The sequence below is a fragment of the Amphiprion ocellaris genome, chromosome 15 (assembly GCF_022539595.1).
Source record: "Amphiprion ocellaris isolate individual 3 ecotype Okinawa chromosome 15, ASM2253959v1, whole genome shotgun sequence".
In the NCBI taxonomy this organism is placed as follows: Eukaryota; Metazoa; Chordata; class Actinopteri; family Pomacentridae; genus Amphiprion; species Amphiprion ocellaris.
The window spans coordinates 20,413,110-20,429,699 of NC_072780.1; the positions used below are offsets into that span (position 1 = coordinate 20,413,110).

Sequence of the window (16,590 nt, forward strand, 5' to 3'; positions counted from 1 at the left end):
CCAAGTCAGGTTTAATTTTCAATTAGATATTGTCACGGTGCGTGTTACTCCTCTGAGGAGCGATAATGAGAGACCGAGTATAAGGGTGCTGAAGGCTCAGCAGTGGTGACACACTATTTCTGGTGGGTCTGTACAAAAGTGAGCGGACAAAGTGTTCTCTGAAACTGACTTATGAAAAGTTAATATATTCAAACATAGCCAAAGACAGCATTCTGCATCTCAGTGCATTAAGCAACAGCACAGCGCTGCTTTATACAGCTTACTCAAAGGGTGTGTGAGTGTCAGCTGGACACATGCTGTGCATAAGATTATGTAGCGAAACCTCTTTTGAAGCCTATCCGGGGGACGTTTTGCGCCGCTTATTTGCAACAACAGCAGGGCATCTTTACATTCTGCCTAATAAAAAATGCATAGAGAGAACCTGCAAGTCAAACTCTAGGCACACATCACTAACATAAACCAGAATTAACCGTGTTTTGTGTGATGCCGCATACAGACAGATTGCACAGAACGTGCAAAGCAAAACTGCACACATTCCTCTGGACAGGAGAACCGTCCAGTGTGTCACGATTCATTGCACTCTTTGGCCCTGTAGCCTTGAAAGTTGTCCAGTAAAATGAAATGGGGCTCACTTGTCTGGTGTTTGTCTGAAAAATGGCCTGTCAGCTCCTCTGTGGAAGTTTCTGCACATAGTACTAAAAACCATGTCCTCAGTTAGCTCTGCATTCCGAACAAAAACTGCCCACATCACTCTGTCCACTCTTGACTGCATAAAGAAACACTGTCAGATTTGGCTGCGAAGGTGGTTCATCATTCTCATTTCAAATGAAGAATGTGCCTCTGTCAGGTGGTTGTAACAAGCACTTAGACCTCATTGTGAGATGCTGAGTATAAAAACAGTCAGTGGAGGAAACTGTGTTTTTTTTCCCCCTCCGATTTAACACGGTGAAAACCTTGTTCAGCCATCATGTATAGTTAAAGGTGCAGTCTGATTCTGGGGAAAAATAGTTTAAATAATTATCTGTTAGCATGGTTATATGTTTAGCGTGTCCTAAATTTAACGTCCTCCTTGTGCCCATGGTATTATATGAAATAAGATATATTTTGAGATGGCTATCTTTTTAAAAATTCTGTCGTCTCAACCACCATTTTACAAACATCTCTTTACGCATGACAACACAAAAGCTACTACAAATCCTGACGTAAGCATGTCATGGCTAATCTACATCAATAATGCATCAAATACAGAGAAGAACATTCTGTCATGTCATGATGTCTGCAGATTCGAAAGTGTACATGCTATGCACCCAGTAATATTGGGCACAACAGACACATAAGCTTTTGCGTTTAGTGGTGCAGCAATGACAAGTTAAGTTGTTACTTTGTAACTGTTAGTGCCAACCAAATGTAAAAATTACTGACATACACTATTGGTCAATGTTTTAGAATGCCCTGATTTTTCCAGTTTTGAAATTCAAGTAGTTCAAGTCCAGTAAATAGCTTGAAATGGTACAAAGGTAAGTGGTGAACTGCCAGAGGTTAAAAAAAGGTAAGGTTACCTAAAACTGAAAAATAATGTACATTTCAGAATTATACAAAAAGGCCTTTTTCAGGGAACAAGAAATGGGTTAACATCTTAAGGCTGTTCTGCAGCAATGGAGGTTGATCAAGCCTTGAAAGTTGCTGCTACCAAATCCTACAGTTGTCCCAACTTTTCGTGATTACTTACAACCCCCTCTGTCTGCATAAAAGTACTGTTGGAACACACCGTAGTACCATATCCTCCAGAGTGTTACTTGAACTGTATTGTAGAAAGTAGTGTGTTGCTATAAAAATGGCAAGGAAAAGGCAATTAACAATAGAAGAGAGACAGATCATAACACTTAAAAATGTAGGTCTTTCCTACAGAGAAATTGCGAAGAAAGTCAAGGTGTCAGTGAGTACAGGATTCTTCACCATCAAAAGACACTCAGAAACTGGGGGAAACTCTGACAGGAAGATGTCTGGAAGACCCAAAGCCACAACAAAATCTGAAGACAAGTTTCTGAGAGTTAACAGCTTGATGATAGGCGGCTCACAGGACAACATTTCTAAGCAAGTGGTCGTAGTAAGCAAGTCTCAGTTTAAGCTGTGAAGAGATGGCTTGGCGTTGCAGGTTTGACAGATTGAGTTGCAGCAAGAAAACCATTGCTAAGACGTCAGAAGAAGAAAAAGAGGCTTGCCTGGGCCATGAAACACCGCCAACACGGCTGTACAGAGAGGTCCCCTGAACCAAAACATCTACCACAGCATTCTGCAGCACCATGCCGTACCCTCTGGTATGTTCCTAGTTGGTCAGGGGTTCATCCTACAGCAAGATAATGACCCAAAACATAAGTCCAAGCTATGCCAGAACTACCTTAGGAAAAAAGAACAAGATGGTAAGTTTGAAAACATGGAGTGGCAGCACAGTCTCCAGACTTAAACCCCATGGAGCTGGTTTGGGATGAACTGGACAGAAGAGTGAAAGCAAAGCAACCAATGCCACGATTGTGTTCAGCTCTTATATCTGCCAAAGGTGCCTACTTTGATGAGTTAAAAGTTCAGAATACATTTTGGTTTCAAGATTTTTTTTTTTAAATTTCACTGGTTTATTTGTTCTATGCCTTCATGTCAGAGTACAATGAGACATTAACATGCAGAATTTCCAATAAACTGTAAAAACTGGGGTCTTCTAAAACTTTTGACTGGCAGTGTATGTATCCACCATTGTTGTTGTTTTTTGTGCTCATCACACAAAGCAACAATGAGTGTGAGCAAATTGAAATTTGACATCATTGTTTCCTAAAATCTCAGTTCTACGTGTCCACACACATACACATAAACTGGAGGTTTTTTTTGAAAATCTACACTTCCAAACATGTTTAAAAAATATCAGAGTAACCTAAAACAGAGTTTTCATGTCAATGAAAGGCCCAAACACAGAGGAGATATTTGTTTTGCATAATGTTTATATTAATGAGGACAAGTCAGCAGTGTGTTTGTTAGTGGATATTTGAAAGAAAATTATTTGCCAAGTACTTAAAGAGATTCATTGTTTCAATTCTTCCATGTAAAAATTACAGAAAATGTGGTTTTCCCATGTTCTCAAAGAGTGAGTGCTATTTTCCCCATTCTGAGCTTGTATTAACTAGCGATTAATAAATAATGGTCGGACTAATTGGTAGTTGTAGCCCTAATATTATGTTGTTCTGCAGTTTTGCTACAAAATGTATTTTGATGGAAGTTGGCAGTGAACTGTGTGGGAGGGTCAGTGGTGTTCAGATCCAATTCTGGCTTTGTTGCTGGTCCCCAATTTGTTCTGCAAAAGCAAATCTCCAAATAATTCAGCTCCAAACTCAGCAGTAGTGAAAGTGCTTTTTTTGTGCTTTTAAAATAAGCAAACAATGGGCTTTGAGTTGGAGCAAGTCAAACCATTTAGCCCATTTATAATTCATACTGGAGAAAGCAGGCCATTCTGTTTTGCCAGTTTCAATTATGCACACTGGGTATTGGATCAATAATAACGCATCTCTTTGAAGAGACAAAGCCCTGCTTTAAATCAGCAGCTCCTGCAACTTAAAATCGAGCAATCACTCTTCATCTCCTCCATCAGCCGTACATATATGATTATACCATGAGAAGTACTTTTTCCATGATTATTACACTTAAAGAGAGACATTCTGTGTCATTCTAGATTATAAAATCGTTTTCTCTCCACTGATTGCGGCACTGGTTCTTCAGGCAAGAAACGTAATTGTCCTCATATTTTTGAGTGCAGACTGTCAGTGACAAAAAAAAGCCACTCTGAGGAGACAAAGCAGTGAGATTTAGGAGCCTGTCAGCTGATCGTTCAGTGCCATTCACAATCTCTACGTCCCAAAGTAGATGTCTGCTTCAGGCCTTTTATGAAGAGGAGGACTGAGAGGATGTGAGAAGGCGGAGAGATCAGTGATGCATGGGTTGCAGATTTATGCAAAGAGTCATGTAAATTATATTTGCATGAGCAACTGGTGGCAAAAGAACAATGCAGGATTCAAAAGTACTCTGTCTTCTTCAGGTACTATTTCTGAACAAGGAACCAGAGAAAGGTGCCAGTTTTGGTATGGAATGTTTTAATCAGTTTCTCACGGATCCAGATCCAGAATTTAAAATAGAGTCACACTGGCACTGAGGATCAACAGGATGTGGCAAGAGTATCCATCCATTATCTATACACCGCTTAATCCTCACTAGGGTCACGGGGGGTGCTGGAGCCTATCCCAGCTGACTCAGGCGAAGGCAGGGGACACCCTAGACAGGTCGCCAGTCTGTCGCAGGGCTACATAGAAAGACAAACAATCACTCTCACATTCACACCTACGGGCAATTTAGAATAATCAATTAACCTCAGCATATTTTTGGACTGTGGGAGGAAGCCGGAGTACCCGGAGAAAACCCACGCATGCACAGGGAGAACATGCAAACTCCATGCAGAAAGATCCCGGGAAAGCCGGGACGCGAACCAGGGACCTTCTTGCTGCAAGGCGAAAGTGCTAACCACTACGCCACTGTGCAGCCCCATGTGGCAAGAGTAGTTTGTATCAAAAAATGAAAGCAAAGAACATGACTTTTGTGCTTTGTACAGATAAAACCACATCCATCCATCCATTATCGATGCACTGCTTATTCCTCATTAAGGTTGTGGGGGGTTGGAGTCTATCCCAGCTGACTTAGGGTGAAGGCAGGGGACACCCTGGACAGGTCACCAGTCTATCACAGGGCTACAAATAGAGACAAACAATCATACTCACATTCACACCTACAGACAATTTAGAATCACCAATTGAGCATGTTTTTGGGGGGTGGCAGTAGGAACAAGATGCAATGGTAAATCTGGCACATGCTAACTAAAGGCTAATTAGCTGCAGACTCCACCTTTAAAAGCAATGACAAATGTACAAAACATAGACACAAAACACACAGCAATAGTTGGTTCCAGGTAAAGTTCCATAAACTCAAATATCTGCACACACGCAGTATAGATGCGTATAACTTGGCCACTTGTGTAGGCTATAATAAAGGCTCTGCATAGATTTATCACAGGAGTGTAAATCAAGCTGGACTCCACACCAACAGATATTTTTGCTTTGTATTTCCAAACTTGCAGTCATCAGACCTGAGCAATGCTGAGTCCAGTACCATCACTTGGAGCAATTTATCAGACTTCCAGCTACCTGGAATACCAACTCCTTAAAGTCAGTGATTCTGATTGGATTTTCATTGACTATTTTGAATAAACGTAAACAATAAAAGGATGGACTACAGTCACAGGGACAGGTAGCTTAGCTTAACAAAAGAATTAAGAAACATGCAAATCAGGATTTAAAAAATTCAGCCGATAAGCACCTTGTTTAAATTCCTACCAGGTCTCCCTTGGTCAATAAATAGTTCTCAAGACGAAGAGGTGCAGCCCCTGATGTTAGCTTGCTTGCTTTCATCACACACCCTTTTGTTTTCTTTGTGCTTATTTTTATGTTTTTGTGTTTCTACTGAAGAATAAATTTACAAGCTGTTGCTTTATTGCTAAGTTTTTGTCGTCTTCGGACAGAGCCCGATCAGTCGTTTCACCTGCTTCCAGGCTTCATGCTAAGCTAAGCTAACTACTTGTCTATTTGCTACGGCACATTTGATGAACAGACATGAGAGCTGTTTATGTAACTCTCAGCAAGAAAATCAAAAAGCTCCCCAAATGTCAAAAAGCTTTTTTAATGAGGACTAAAAAAAATACTAAACAAAACACACTCTTTCAGACACATGCAGCTGCAGATGCTTTCATCTTGCATTTATTTGATGAAAAATCTCCGATATTCACGTCCCAGTGTGTGACATGTTACTCTTTGATGGTTTTGGCTCCTCCTATATAACTTCAATTTATTCTCTCTTCTGAAGCCACCCCTGGGTGCAGTGTCATCCTCAATAAACTGCCCCTGTCAGAAGCACTTTGCTGAGTGGCTGTAGAGGTGCTGCTCTCTGAACCTCTCCCTGGGAGAAAGCGACCTGTTTCAGAATAATTGGCCTCACAATAGAGGAGCAAACTCTGAGGAGAGCTGCAGGGCTCCTACTCTTAATTTGTTGTGATGATGTTGCGAGCCTCCCTACATCCGCTGAACTGCCTCAGGCCCAGTACAGTCGTCGTTAGCAAGCAAAAGATCAGTGGCTGGCCTGTTGCTGTACTTATCTGGAATGCGTACCCAGATACTCATATTAAATAACGCAAGAAATGTCTCTACTTGTAAAGAAAACACAACTTTTGAAATGTTTCATCGGATCTAAGGAGCTTTTCAGAGGATGAAAAAAGAAGTGCACACAGACTGACATGTTTCTCTGTCTGATGACTCTGTTCTGATTCAGCAATAACAGCAGGGAGTCAAACATCAGTGTCTCGATGGAGTCGAAAAGTCCTTCAGGACCTCCTCAAAGCAGGCGTGTTTTTGCTTGATCGCAATAGATTCTGGGTAAATCTGTTCAGAAAGGTTTTACAAGTGCAGGATAATTGTTTCTCTATAGAAACAGGTACACATGCAGTACATCTGAAAATCATTCTGTTATCTGTGAATAAAAAGAATCTGACACTATTAGGTGTACATCGTGTCCCAAAAGTTCCTTCTCCCAACTGGACAATATGTTTGATTGTTTATCACCAAAATGGGTTCCACCCGGTCAATCTGGTACTGTTTGGTTGCTTGTCTGGTCAAACTGTCAGGTCTCAGTATATATATTTCTTGCTTGACCAAAATGTGTCAAAACCAAATTTTGGAAGAGTTGTTACCATGACCAAGAATAAAGGTGGAAAAGCTACTCTTTCAAAGTCTGAGATTCGTATCCATGACTCTTCAAAATACAGGAAAAACTGGTTAGCAGGAAGTTTGAGCACTTGGTAGAAGTATCCACTGGGTGCAGAAGAGGTGGCAAAGGTACAACAAAGGAGGATCCTTCAAAGTCTTGCCTCACTCAGGACGTCCATCTGGCCTAACTGCAAGAGCAAAGGATCTGATGAGCAAGACACCAGTCACAAGAAGATGTTTCTACTGTGCATTGTTATTTAACAGAAACATTGGGGCTGAAAGCTTACAAGAGGCAATGTAATCAGCGACTCAAGACATTGCAAAAGGAGAAGAGACTGGCAAAGAAGTACATAACTCTGACTCCAAAAGACTGGAAGAACTGGATTTCCTCTGATGAATGTCCTCTCTGTTTATTTCTGACACTGCTTCACGTCTCTCAGAGCTGCACATTGAGCCTCAAGGTACCACTGTTAATGCACAATATTATACCAACAACATTCTAGAGAAGGTACCACTCCCATTTTTGGCCAGGAGGAAAAAAATCAGTGCTTGTGACTGAATGGAAAATCTTTACCAGACATTCAGAATTGATATTCATGCCAGATGGTGCCCCTGCTCACACTGTCCGTGACTCAGCAATGGTGTTCTGAGCATCTACCTGGCTTTCTACGTAAGGAGGAATGGCCACCAAACTCCTCTGGCCTCAACCCAATTGAGAACTGTTGGGGAATCCTGACCAGTCGCATCTTTACCGGTCCTCCACCAACCACCATGAAACAGCTCAACTCTAGGGATGTGTGGGAGTTGGGGAAAATAGAACCAATCCACACTCAAGAACCTCGTACATGCCATGCCTGAAGACTGAAAGCCATAATCAAAATGAAAGCTGGAAATACTAGTTATTAAATAAATTGATTATATTGTAGATTCAGTCTTTGAGCTTTGTTTTTCTGGGGACAATGAACTTTTGGGATATTGTGTACCTGAAGGGAAATAATTTTTCAAGAGAGGCGTCTCCCTATTTTGTCTTTTCAGTTTGAGCCATTAGTTCTTTCATTTTTATATGTTTATATGTGTTGCTGTTGTGAATGAAATATTTTCATTTATATTTTATGGAAAGCTTAAACTCCTTGTTTTTTTATTCCACAAATACTTGGAGCAGCATCAGCATGTGTAGGAAGTGTAACCACGTGGATTAGGTCAATAGCTGTAAATGTATGGAATTTTAAATGTTCAATTTTGAGCTTAAAAACAAGTGTGTACAGCCTCAGCACACAGCATGTAATGGTAACAGTGTGTGTCCTTTGCATCTTAAGATATAGGCTACAGTTCATCAAAGCAGAAATGTTTTTAATAATACACTGTGTCCATAATAAAATAAAAAAATAAACAAAGCATAAGCACATGGATTAAATATTGAACACATGTTAATGCCACGTGTTCCATATAGCAGCTGAGACTCTGCTTTTCTTCATATTGAGCTGTGGGTGCTGTGATTAGGTCTGCATGGTGGCATACGTTTCCTACAGTATGTTAAAGAGGACTTTGTTCCATAGCCTGGTGATGAAAAAACCCCCAATAATTTCTTTGTGTTGGATTTGAGCCACAGCATGACATCAAGCTGCTTTTCTTTGAGCTTCTGTTGCAATTACTCTTCAAAGAACATGTTTCTGACTTTCCCATCTAAAATTTTAAACTATCTTGAATTGTGGGTCGTTTTTAAAAGACTGTCTGCCTCTGTGTTCTGTTTTCAGTCAATCTCGAAAACAAGTTAAAAGACATGACGCTGGATGGTGACTGGGTGTCTTCTCACAGCCTGAAGATATGATACGCAGCTGGACTGGACATGTAAGTGACATTTAATGTCAGAGATTTACTTGAGGTTAAATGGTGATTCTAAATGGTTTGTAAGTGTGAATGTGAGTGGGACTGTCTCTATGTAGCCCTGTGATGGACTGGTGACCTGTCCAGGGTGTCCCTTGCCTTCACCCTAAGTCAGCTGGGATAGACTCCAGGCCTCTGCAACCCTTAATGAGAATTAAACAGTGTATAGATAATGGATGGATGGATTTACTTGGAAAAAAAATTTAAGTAGTTACTATGAGGGGTCATCCAACCTCATCTAAAATGTTTATAGCTGATCTGAAAGTTTAGTATCTGGTTAGCTGCCTGCCAATACACCAACCAGCAACATGGTCATTCAGGACACAACCAAACATAAAAAATATCTAGACTCAGAATAACAAATCAATAATTTAATTTAAGCAATGTGCATATCTGTGTTACACATGAACACCTAAAGTTATTTTCTATGATCTATCTATAAATCTATTTATCAATCAAAAAGATTGATAAATACATGGATACAATGTCATCATTGGTTTAGTTGGAACATTTTGTTCCAACTATCAATGTAGTGTTTTTGTCAAGCCAAACACTTGAGTAAGTTGGTTCCATCTTTCAAAAAGGTGCTGTGTTTTAGGCAACAAAATAGTTACCAAGATAATTCAGGGTTGGACTCGGTACCTCACACACAGCTGATTAATTGAAAAACAATCAAGATACAAAAATGTATTCACGTGCTGCAAAACATATTTTGCCACAGATGTTCATGAAAACACCTCCACATAAATCTTATGGTAATATGATAAACTGACCAGGAGCCCTGTGCACCTACTTAAGAGGTCCATGTTATGTTTGTGCACCACAAACTCCTAGTCAGTCACACAACCTGTATAAGCTTTTTCCTTCTTTTTCTGTGTCCTTGTTACTCCCCTCCTGCATGCACTTAGTTGTCCATATTGTGTATATTGCTATCAATACATTAACTTCCCTCACCTTGGATTCTACAGCTGTCTGTTTCCTCCTGCCTCATCCCTGCACCATGTGTCCGTGAATGTTGGTTTGCGAAAGCAACAGAAGTTTTAACTTCTTTTTGGTACTGATGAGGAAAAGTCTCAAATCATGGGCCAGAGTCTAAGACTTGACCGTGTTCAAATGTCAAAAAGCTTCTTTAAAGATCTTCAATAAAATCACCAGAAGACGTCAGCAATTGAAGGCAGCAGGATTTATTTTGTCGACAAAAAAACACAGGAGCATTCCCTAGAGGTGATTTATTCCCATCAAGAAAAACCAGAGATACTGAGCTGTGCATCATCTTTTAAGCTGTGAGAGTTGGTCATTTCTTCCATGCCTATAGGGTGTATTTTTGATAGACAGTTTTAACACCATTATACTTTTCTAAATCTGTTAGGTCAGATCTTGACCTCAGGTTATCATATTTCACCCCTAGATCACACCCAACAGAGGACATTAGGTTATCATTAGATTTAGATCATGTTATACAGAGAACATGCTCACATGTTCAACCTTTGCTTCAGACCCCCTGCGCATCTTACCCCTATTATTTTGTGACAGAGTTCATGCATATTATACCATTGTGTATTGTTTAGTTTTTTATACACCTCTTTAAAGAGTTATATTGCAGTAAGGTTACATCATTATGTTTTGAGTACTCCATATATAATTTTCTAAAAAGCATATGATTTGTCTTTACACCAGTAATACATGTTTTACTTTATGATTTTCCAGCTGTGTGTGTGTGTCCTCCACAGACACACACAGTATCATAAAAAACATCAGTGATGACTAGAACCTTCATTATTATGCAGTTTCATACATACATTTTAACTGTATTCTTCAGCTTTATTAGCATTTGCCATAATTATATCATCTACTACTTTTAGTATCGCACCCAGAAAATATTACACTACAGTACATGCTGTGATATAACTTGGATTGGTTGGACTGGATCCAGACCTGCAATCCTTAACAGTAAAAGATCCGTGATATAACTGAAACGTTTATTTATCTCTTCCGTCCTACAGAGACGTGCTGTGCTGCTGAATGGGTGAACAGCTCCCTGCCACCTCACATTCCTGGTGAAGCTCCCCACAAATCGCACTGTGCAGGACAGGGTCCCCCGGCAGAGTTGCAGGGATGTACCAGGAGGTGGCCTTCCTGGCAGGCAGCACCGAACACCAGTTCACCACCTTCCGCTTTAAGCGTGTGGAGAACCCACAAGAGGTCACGTCCAAGAAAGGTTTGTTCTACAAGCGAGCGCAGCTCCTGCTCCAGCCTCAGCCCCGCCAGCAGGATGGAGCTGAGATGGGCCTGGCAGACGGGGCAGCCATCATCAATGTGGGGGGCATCAAGTACCACATCCCCTGGTCCACGCTGGATGAGTTCCCTCTGACCCGACTGGGCAAACTGCGCAGCTGCAGCAACGAAGCCGAGATCATGGACGTGTGCGATGACTATGACGGCAGCCGTAATGAGTATTTTTTCGACCGAAGCCCGTCCGCTTTTCGCATCATTGTGACTTTCTTGGCAGCAGGGAAGCTGAGGCTGCTGAGGGAGATGTGCGCCTTGTCCTTCCAGGAGGAGCTGCTGTACTGGGGGGTGGAGGAGAACAACCTGGACTGGTGCTGCCTCAGGAAGCTGAGGCTCAGGCAGGAGGAGTACAAGGAGCAGCAGAGGCTGGAGGACGAGGAGGCCGAGCTCACCTCACCACAGTCCTGTGAGGAGAGTCAACAGCCTCCAGGAGAACCAGAAGAAACCTTTACGGGGGGCTGCATGCGGAGGCTGAGGGACATGGTGGAGAACCCCCACTCTGGCCTGCCGGGGAAGATCTTCGCCTGTCTGTCAGTGATATTTGTAGCCATCACTGCTGTGACGCTGTGTGTCAGCACCATGCCTGATCTCAGAGAGGAGGAGGAAAGGGTAAGTTCTCTTCGCTAAGTCATTTGAACACAAAACTATTGGGACTCTGGTACAGCCTCTGTGTGGCATCATGCTTCCCTCTTCAAGCCTACTCAAGCTGGAACAGGTCGAACACAAAAGTCATTGTCAAAGTAAAGGCAGATAACTGTGGTCTTGTAGTCTTATGCTATCTATTCAGTGCTTAACTTTCACTTGACTTACAGTTTCTTATCTACAGGTTTAAATTACCCAAACTAATTGTGCCCCCCCCCCCCATATTTAGTCTCTGGAATGACGCCTTTTGAAATACTGGGTTTTATATTCAGCAAAAGCAACAGCATTGGGCAGCAAAATCATTTTAAAAAAACATGATTAAACAAGAAGGTTCCATCTCTGAATTATATATAAGACAGGATTCATTTTCCAGTTTCAGAAAAGCAATAAAGCAGACAGTAGCTATGAATTATGAGCCCCACAGAGTGTTACTATATGCAATTCAACATTGCATCCCAGTGGCATCTAACTGCAGAAAGAAACTTTCTAAAACATTATGCTAAACAGATTTTCATGAGGAAAACCACAGTTCTGAATTAACACTGTAAATATGAAGGTAAGGGAACCCAGTCACAGGATTCCTTTCTTTTTTTTTTTTTTTTCAATGTAGCCTCAAGGCTATGTGTGCCTCACAGCAGCTGCAGTAGAATTCAGATTATGTTGAGCAGCCCACATACTGTGTCTTTCTGTGCTTTATTGTAACTCATCGTGACACAGACAGAGATGAAAGCTCTGGGACAACAAGGCTTCCTCTCCTTTCACGTGAATAGTACATTGTTGTGTGAGTCTCCCCGCTGTTTCTACATACATTCCTTCATAGCAACACGAGGTCCACGTTCCCCTATATGTGCGATAATTGACAGCATCCACAAAAAGAAGATGATAAAAAGGCTACGTTTTCACTCATCTTTAAATGAATAAATGGATCTAGGCTTCAGTCCTGTATTTGCAAAATCCGACAGATACTCTCCCCATGCAGATGATTTTACTTGACCTGCTTCCAAAAATGAATATGAAATAAGCTCAAATGAATATGAAATAAGCTCATTATTGTTATATAAGACCATGATTATGCAAATTGTAGCCATGAAGTCCTAATCCGTACAGTTAAAGCTTGTTTACGCAAACCTTATCTAGACCTGCTGACCAGTAAACACAGTAAATTGAAATACATTCATTTATATTGTGCATCATGTCCTTTTGGATGCCTCATTTAAAGAGATGGATTTTAACTGTACACTGTGCGTGGTGTCTTGGCATTTTGGTGGAATAATGAGATTCTGAGAATATGCAGACTAGAAAAACAGGAGAAAATATATAAATTCTTGGGAATAGTGGTTCAGGAAATATGCACATTCGCTTTCTTTTTGAGAGGTAAAAGTGCACGTCTTGTTCGTCTTTATTGAACTGGTGCATGGTTCGCCTAGCTTAGCATAAAGACTGGTTGAAACTAGCCTGGTTTGGTTTTGTAAAAAAAAAAGAGTCTAAAATTTACTAATTGGTGTTTTGCATTTTGCAAGGAAAAAGGTCAGATTGTGGCCTCATGAAAAAAGTAGCTTTGAAACTTTTCATATGCTAATTTGTCATCCATGACATCATTCTGTTTAAGTACATGTATCAATATTCAATTACATACTCTTTATGTAGGCTTTATTCTGTGGATGATTAGTAATTGGATGTACAATTGCAGCTTATTCAGGTTCCTGTGCTCAGTCACATTTCTAGGCAGGTGGCTAATATTTGGGTAGGAAGTTGCAAAATTATTTTGAATAGTTTTCTAAACTGGTCTTAAAATCACCAAAGCAAGAAGCTGGCATTAGGGGTCGATATACCTTTTTCCAGGGCACATTCTGATTATTAGTAATTAAAGGCAGCAAAACCAAATCATTTGCAATAAAAAGTCTTTATGCTCATAAGCTAATCACATTATAACTCCACATAAAGAAAGCACAAAAGCACATTTACCAAATTATATAATTACCGAAAATAATACCAAACGCTTCCTTTACTTGCAGTGTACTTTAAAGACACTGTATATGATCACAGCAAAAACTGTATTGGCAATTTCAAATACACTACAATTCAAAAGTTTTGGACACCTTCAAGATAAAAAAATGTGAAATAAGTCAAAACATGTTTTATATTTTAGATTCTTCAAAGTAGCCACCCTTTGCACACTCTTGGCCTTCTGTCAGTGAGCTTCATGAGGTAGTCACCTGAAATGGTTTTCAGTTCACAGGTGTGCCTTGTCAAGGTTAATTTGTGGAATTTCTTGCCTTCTTAATGGGGTTGGGACCATCAGTTGTGTTGTGCAGAAGTCAGGTTAGTGCACAGTTGACAGCCCTGTTTGACAACTGTTAAAATCCATATTATGGCAAAAACCAATCAGCTAAGTAAAGAGAAATGATAGTCCATCATTACTTTAAGAACTGAAAGTCAGTGAGTCTGGTAAATTGCAAAAACTTTGAATGTATCCCCAAGTGCAGTCACAAAAGCCATCAAGCGCTACAACAAACCTAGCTCACACGAGGACCGCCCCAGGAAAGGAAGACCAAGAGTCACCTCTGCTGCTGAGGATAAGTTCATCCGAGTCACCAGCCTCAGAAACGGCAAGATAACAGCAGCTCAGATTAGAGCACAGATAAATGCCACACAGAGTTCTAGTAGCAGACACATCTCTACATCAACTGTTCAGAGGAGACTGTGAGAATCAGGCTTTTATGGTCAAGTAGCTGCTAAGAAACCACTACTAAGGAAAAGCAACAAGCAGAAGAGATTTGTTTGGGCCAAAAACACAAGGAATGGAAATTAGACCAATGGAAATCTGTGCTTTGGTCTGATGAGTACAAATTTGAGACCTTTGGAGTCTTTGTGCAATGCAGAAAAGGTGAACGGATGGTCTCTACATGCATGGTTCCCACCGTGAAGCATGGAGGAGGAGGTGTGATGGTGTGGGGGTGCTTTGCTGGTGACACTGTTGGGGATTTATTCAAAATTGAAGACACACTGAACCAGCATGACTACCACAGCATCCTGCAGCAACATGCCATCCCATCCAGTTTGTGTTTAGGTGGACCATCATTTATTTTTCAACAGGACAATGACCCCAGACACACCTCCAGGCTGTGGAAGGACTATCTGACCAAGAAGGAGAGTGATGGAGTGCTGCATCAGATGACCTGACCTCCACAGTCACCTGATCTAAAACCAATCCAGATGGTTTGGGATGAGATGGACCACAAAGTGAAGGCAAAAGGGCCAACAAGTGCTCAACATCTCTGGGAACTCCTTCAAGACTGTTAGAAAACCATTTCAGGTGACTACCTCATGAAGCTCATTGAGAGAATGTCAAGAGTGTGCAAAGCAGTAATCAAAGCAAAGAGTGGCTACTTTGAAGAATCTAAAATAGAAAACATGTTTTGACTTATTTCACATTTTTTGGTTTACTACATTATTCCACGTGTTCATAGTTTCGATGCCTTCAGTGAGAATCTACAATGTAAATAGTCATGAAAATAACAAAAAACATTAATGCGAAGATGTGCCCAAACTTTTGACTGGTGGTGTAAATCATGGCTGTAATGCGCCAAAGCTTCAACCTGCGAGGTAGGAATTTCTGAACATGATGATACTCATATGTTATAGTCTCTGGCTTATAATTAGGTGAGAAAATGAAATCAGAGCACATCACTTGTTGCTGCCTTTAGCTTTCATCTTGCAGGAAGAAAAATATTTCTACCTCAGGCTTTTGTTCCCACTAACTACACATGTTGTCACACTCCATGACAAGTGGAGCAAAAAAGCATATTAAAACTGATGATGTCTTCCTACGGAGCCTTTTCATGTCCGCCTTTGTCAGTGAGACTTAAGAAAAGCCGTGGAGATCAGTGTCTTTGTATGGCCTTTGTATCGCCTCTTGGATGACATCAGCAGACCAAAGTATGGTAGGAAAAACAGCCCTGCAGCTTCTTCTTCTGTCAAAGATACTGAATATCTTCATCAGTGAGGCTGTGGAGGGAGTGGGACCGTTTGTGTGAAATGCAGACGCTTCAAAGGGAAAGTCAATCAGGAAAACTATGGGGAGAAAGCTGAACGAAGACCCTCTTTAACATAACCTCATCTTATGTTTAATTAAGTGTTGTCTGTCATTACATACCTTTATCAATCCCCAGCGTTAATTATTTGAATGAGAGGAGAAAAAATTAAGGGTGCACTGTATTTCAAACTCCGGACAGCTGAAAACAGTGTCACTGTGGCACCAATTAACCACCCAGAGATTCCTGAAAAGTGTCGCTTCTCCACGGAGAGAACTGTGGTGGTGATTCATTAGGAGTGGGAAACCTATTTGAACCAGCTATGGGAGGCTACCCCAAAATACATGGTTTATGGTATAATGAGGTGGCCGTGTCATTCTTGGAAAACTTACCATATCAATATGAGGGGAGTTCATGGAATGTTCTGCTTCTTCACATATTCTTAACCGCAAGAAAGACCATGGAAAGAAATTAAAACCAAGTAGTTAAAAGTCACTGAATATGAGGGGACATATTGCTAAAACTTTATCTTTAAAGTATTGTGAGTGTACTTTTGTTTACAAGTTTAAGTAAGGATGTAATTGGGCAGCTAGCACACAAATTAAAAATGAGACAAAAAATTTTCTCACAGTGATTTTAAAAGGAAAAAAAAATAAAGGTGCGATGGAGCTGTTGTGGTTTGCACCGAGGTGTCAGACAGAATTGTCTGTAGAGCCTCTCCTCTCCTCATTCCCATTATTGGAGGAGAGTTTGGCCTGGTTCTGAAAACAGATGTATGAGTTCTGTGAGTGGGTTTTACCTCCTGCATTGCCCCTATTAACGTCAATGTCAAGCAAAGCATTTATGTCACTGAACACTTCCATGGAGTTCAACTTAACTCTGTGAATTGCTTCTGT

The 16,590-nt window shown here is 40.8% G+C and overlaps 1 protein-coding gene across 1 annotated transcript in view; it reads left to right on the plus strand.

Moving 5' to 3' along the window:
• kcng2 (potassium voltage-gated channel, subfamily G, member 2) overlaps window positions 1-16,590 on the plus strand; it is a 38,218-nt gene that overhangs the window by 2,123 nt on the left and 19,505 nt on the right. Inside the window, exons 2-3 of the mRNA XM_023263755.3 lie at window positions 8,600-8,693; window positions 10,733-11,627. Coding sequence (XP_023119523.1) covers window positions 10,845-11,627 — 783 coding nt within the window. The 5' untranslated portion in view covers window positions 8,600-8,693; window positions 10,733-10,844. The remainder of the gene's footprint in view (window positions 1-8,599; window positions 8,694-10,732; window positions 11,628-16,590) is intronic.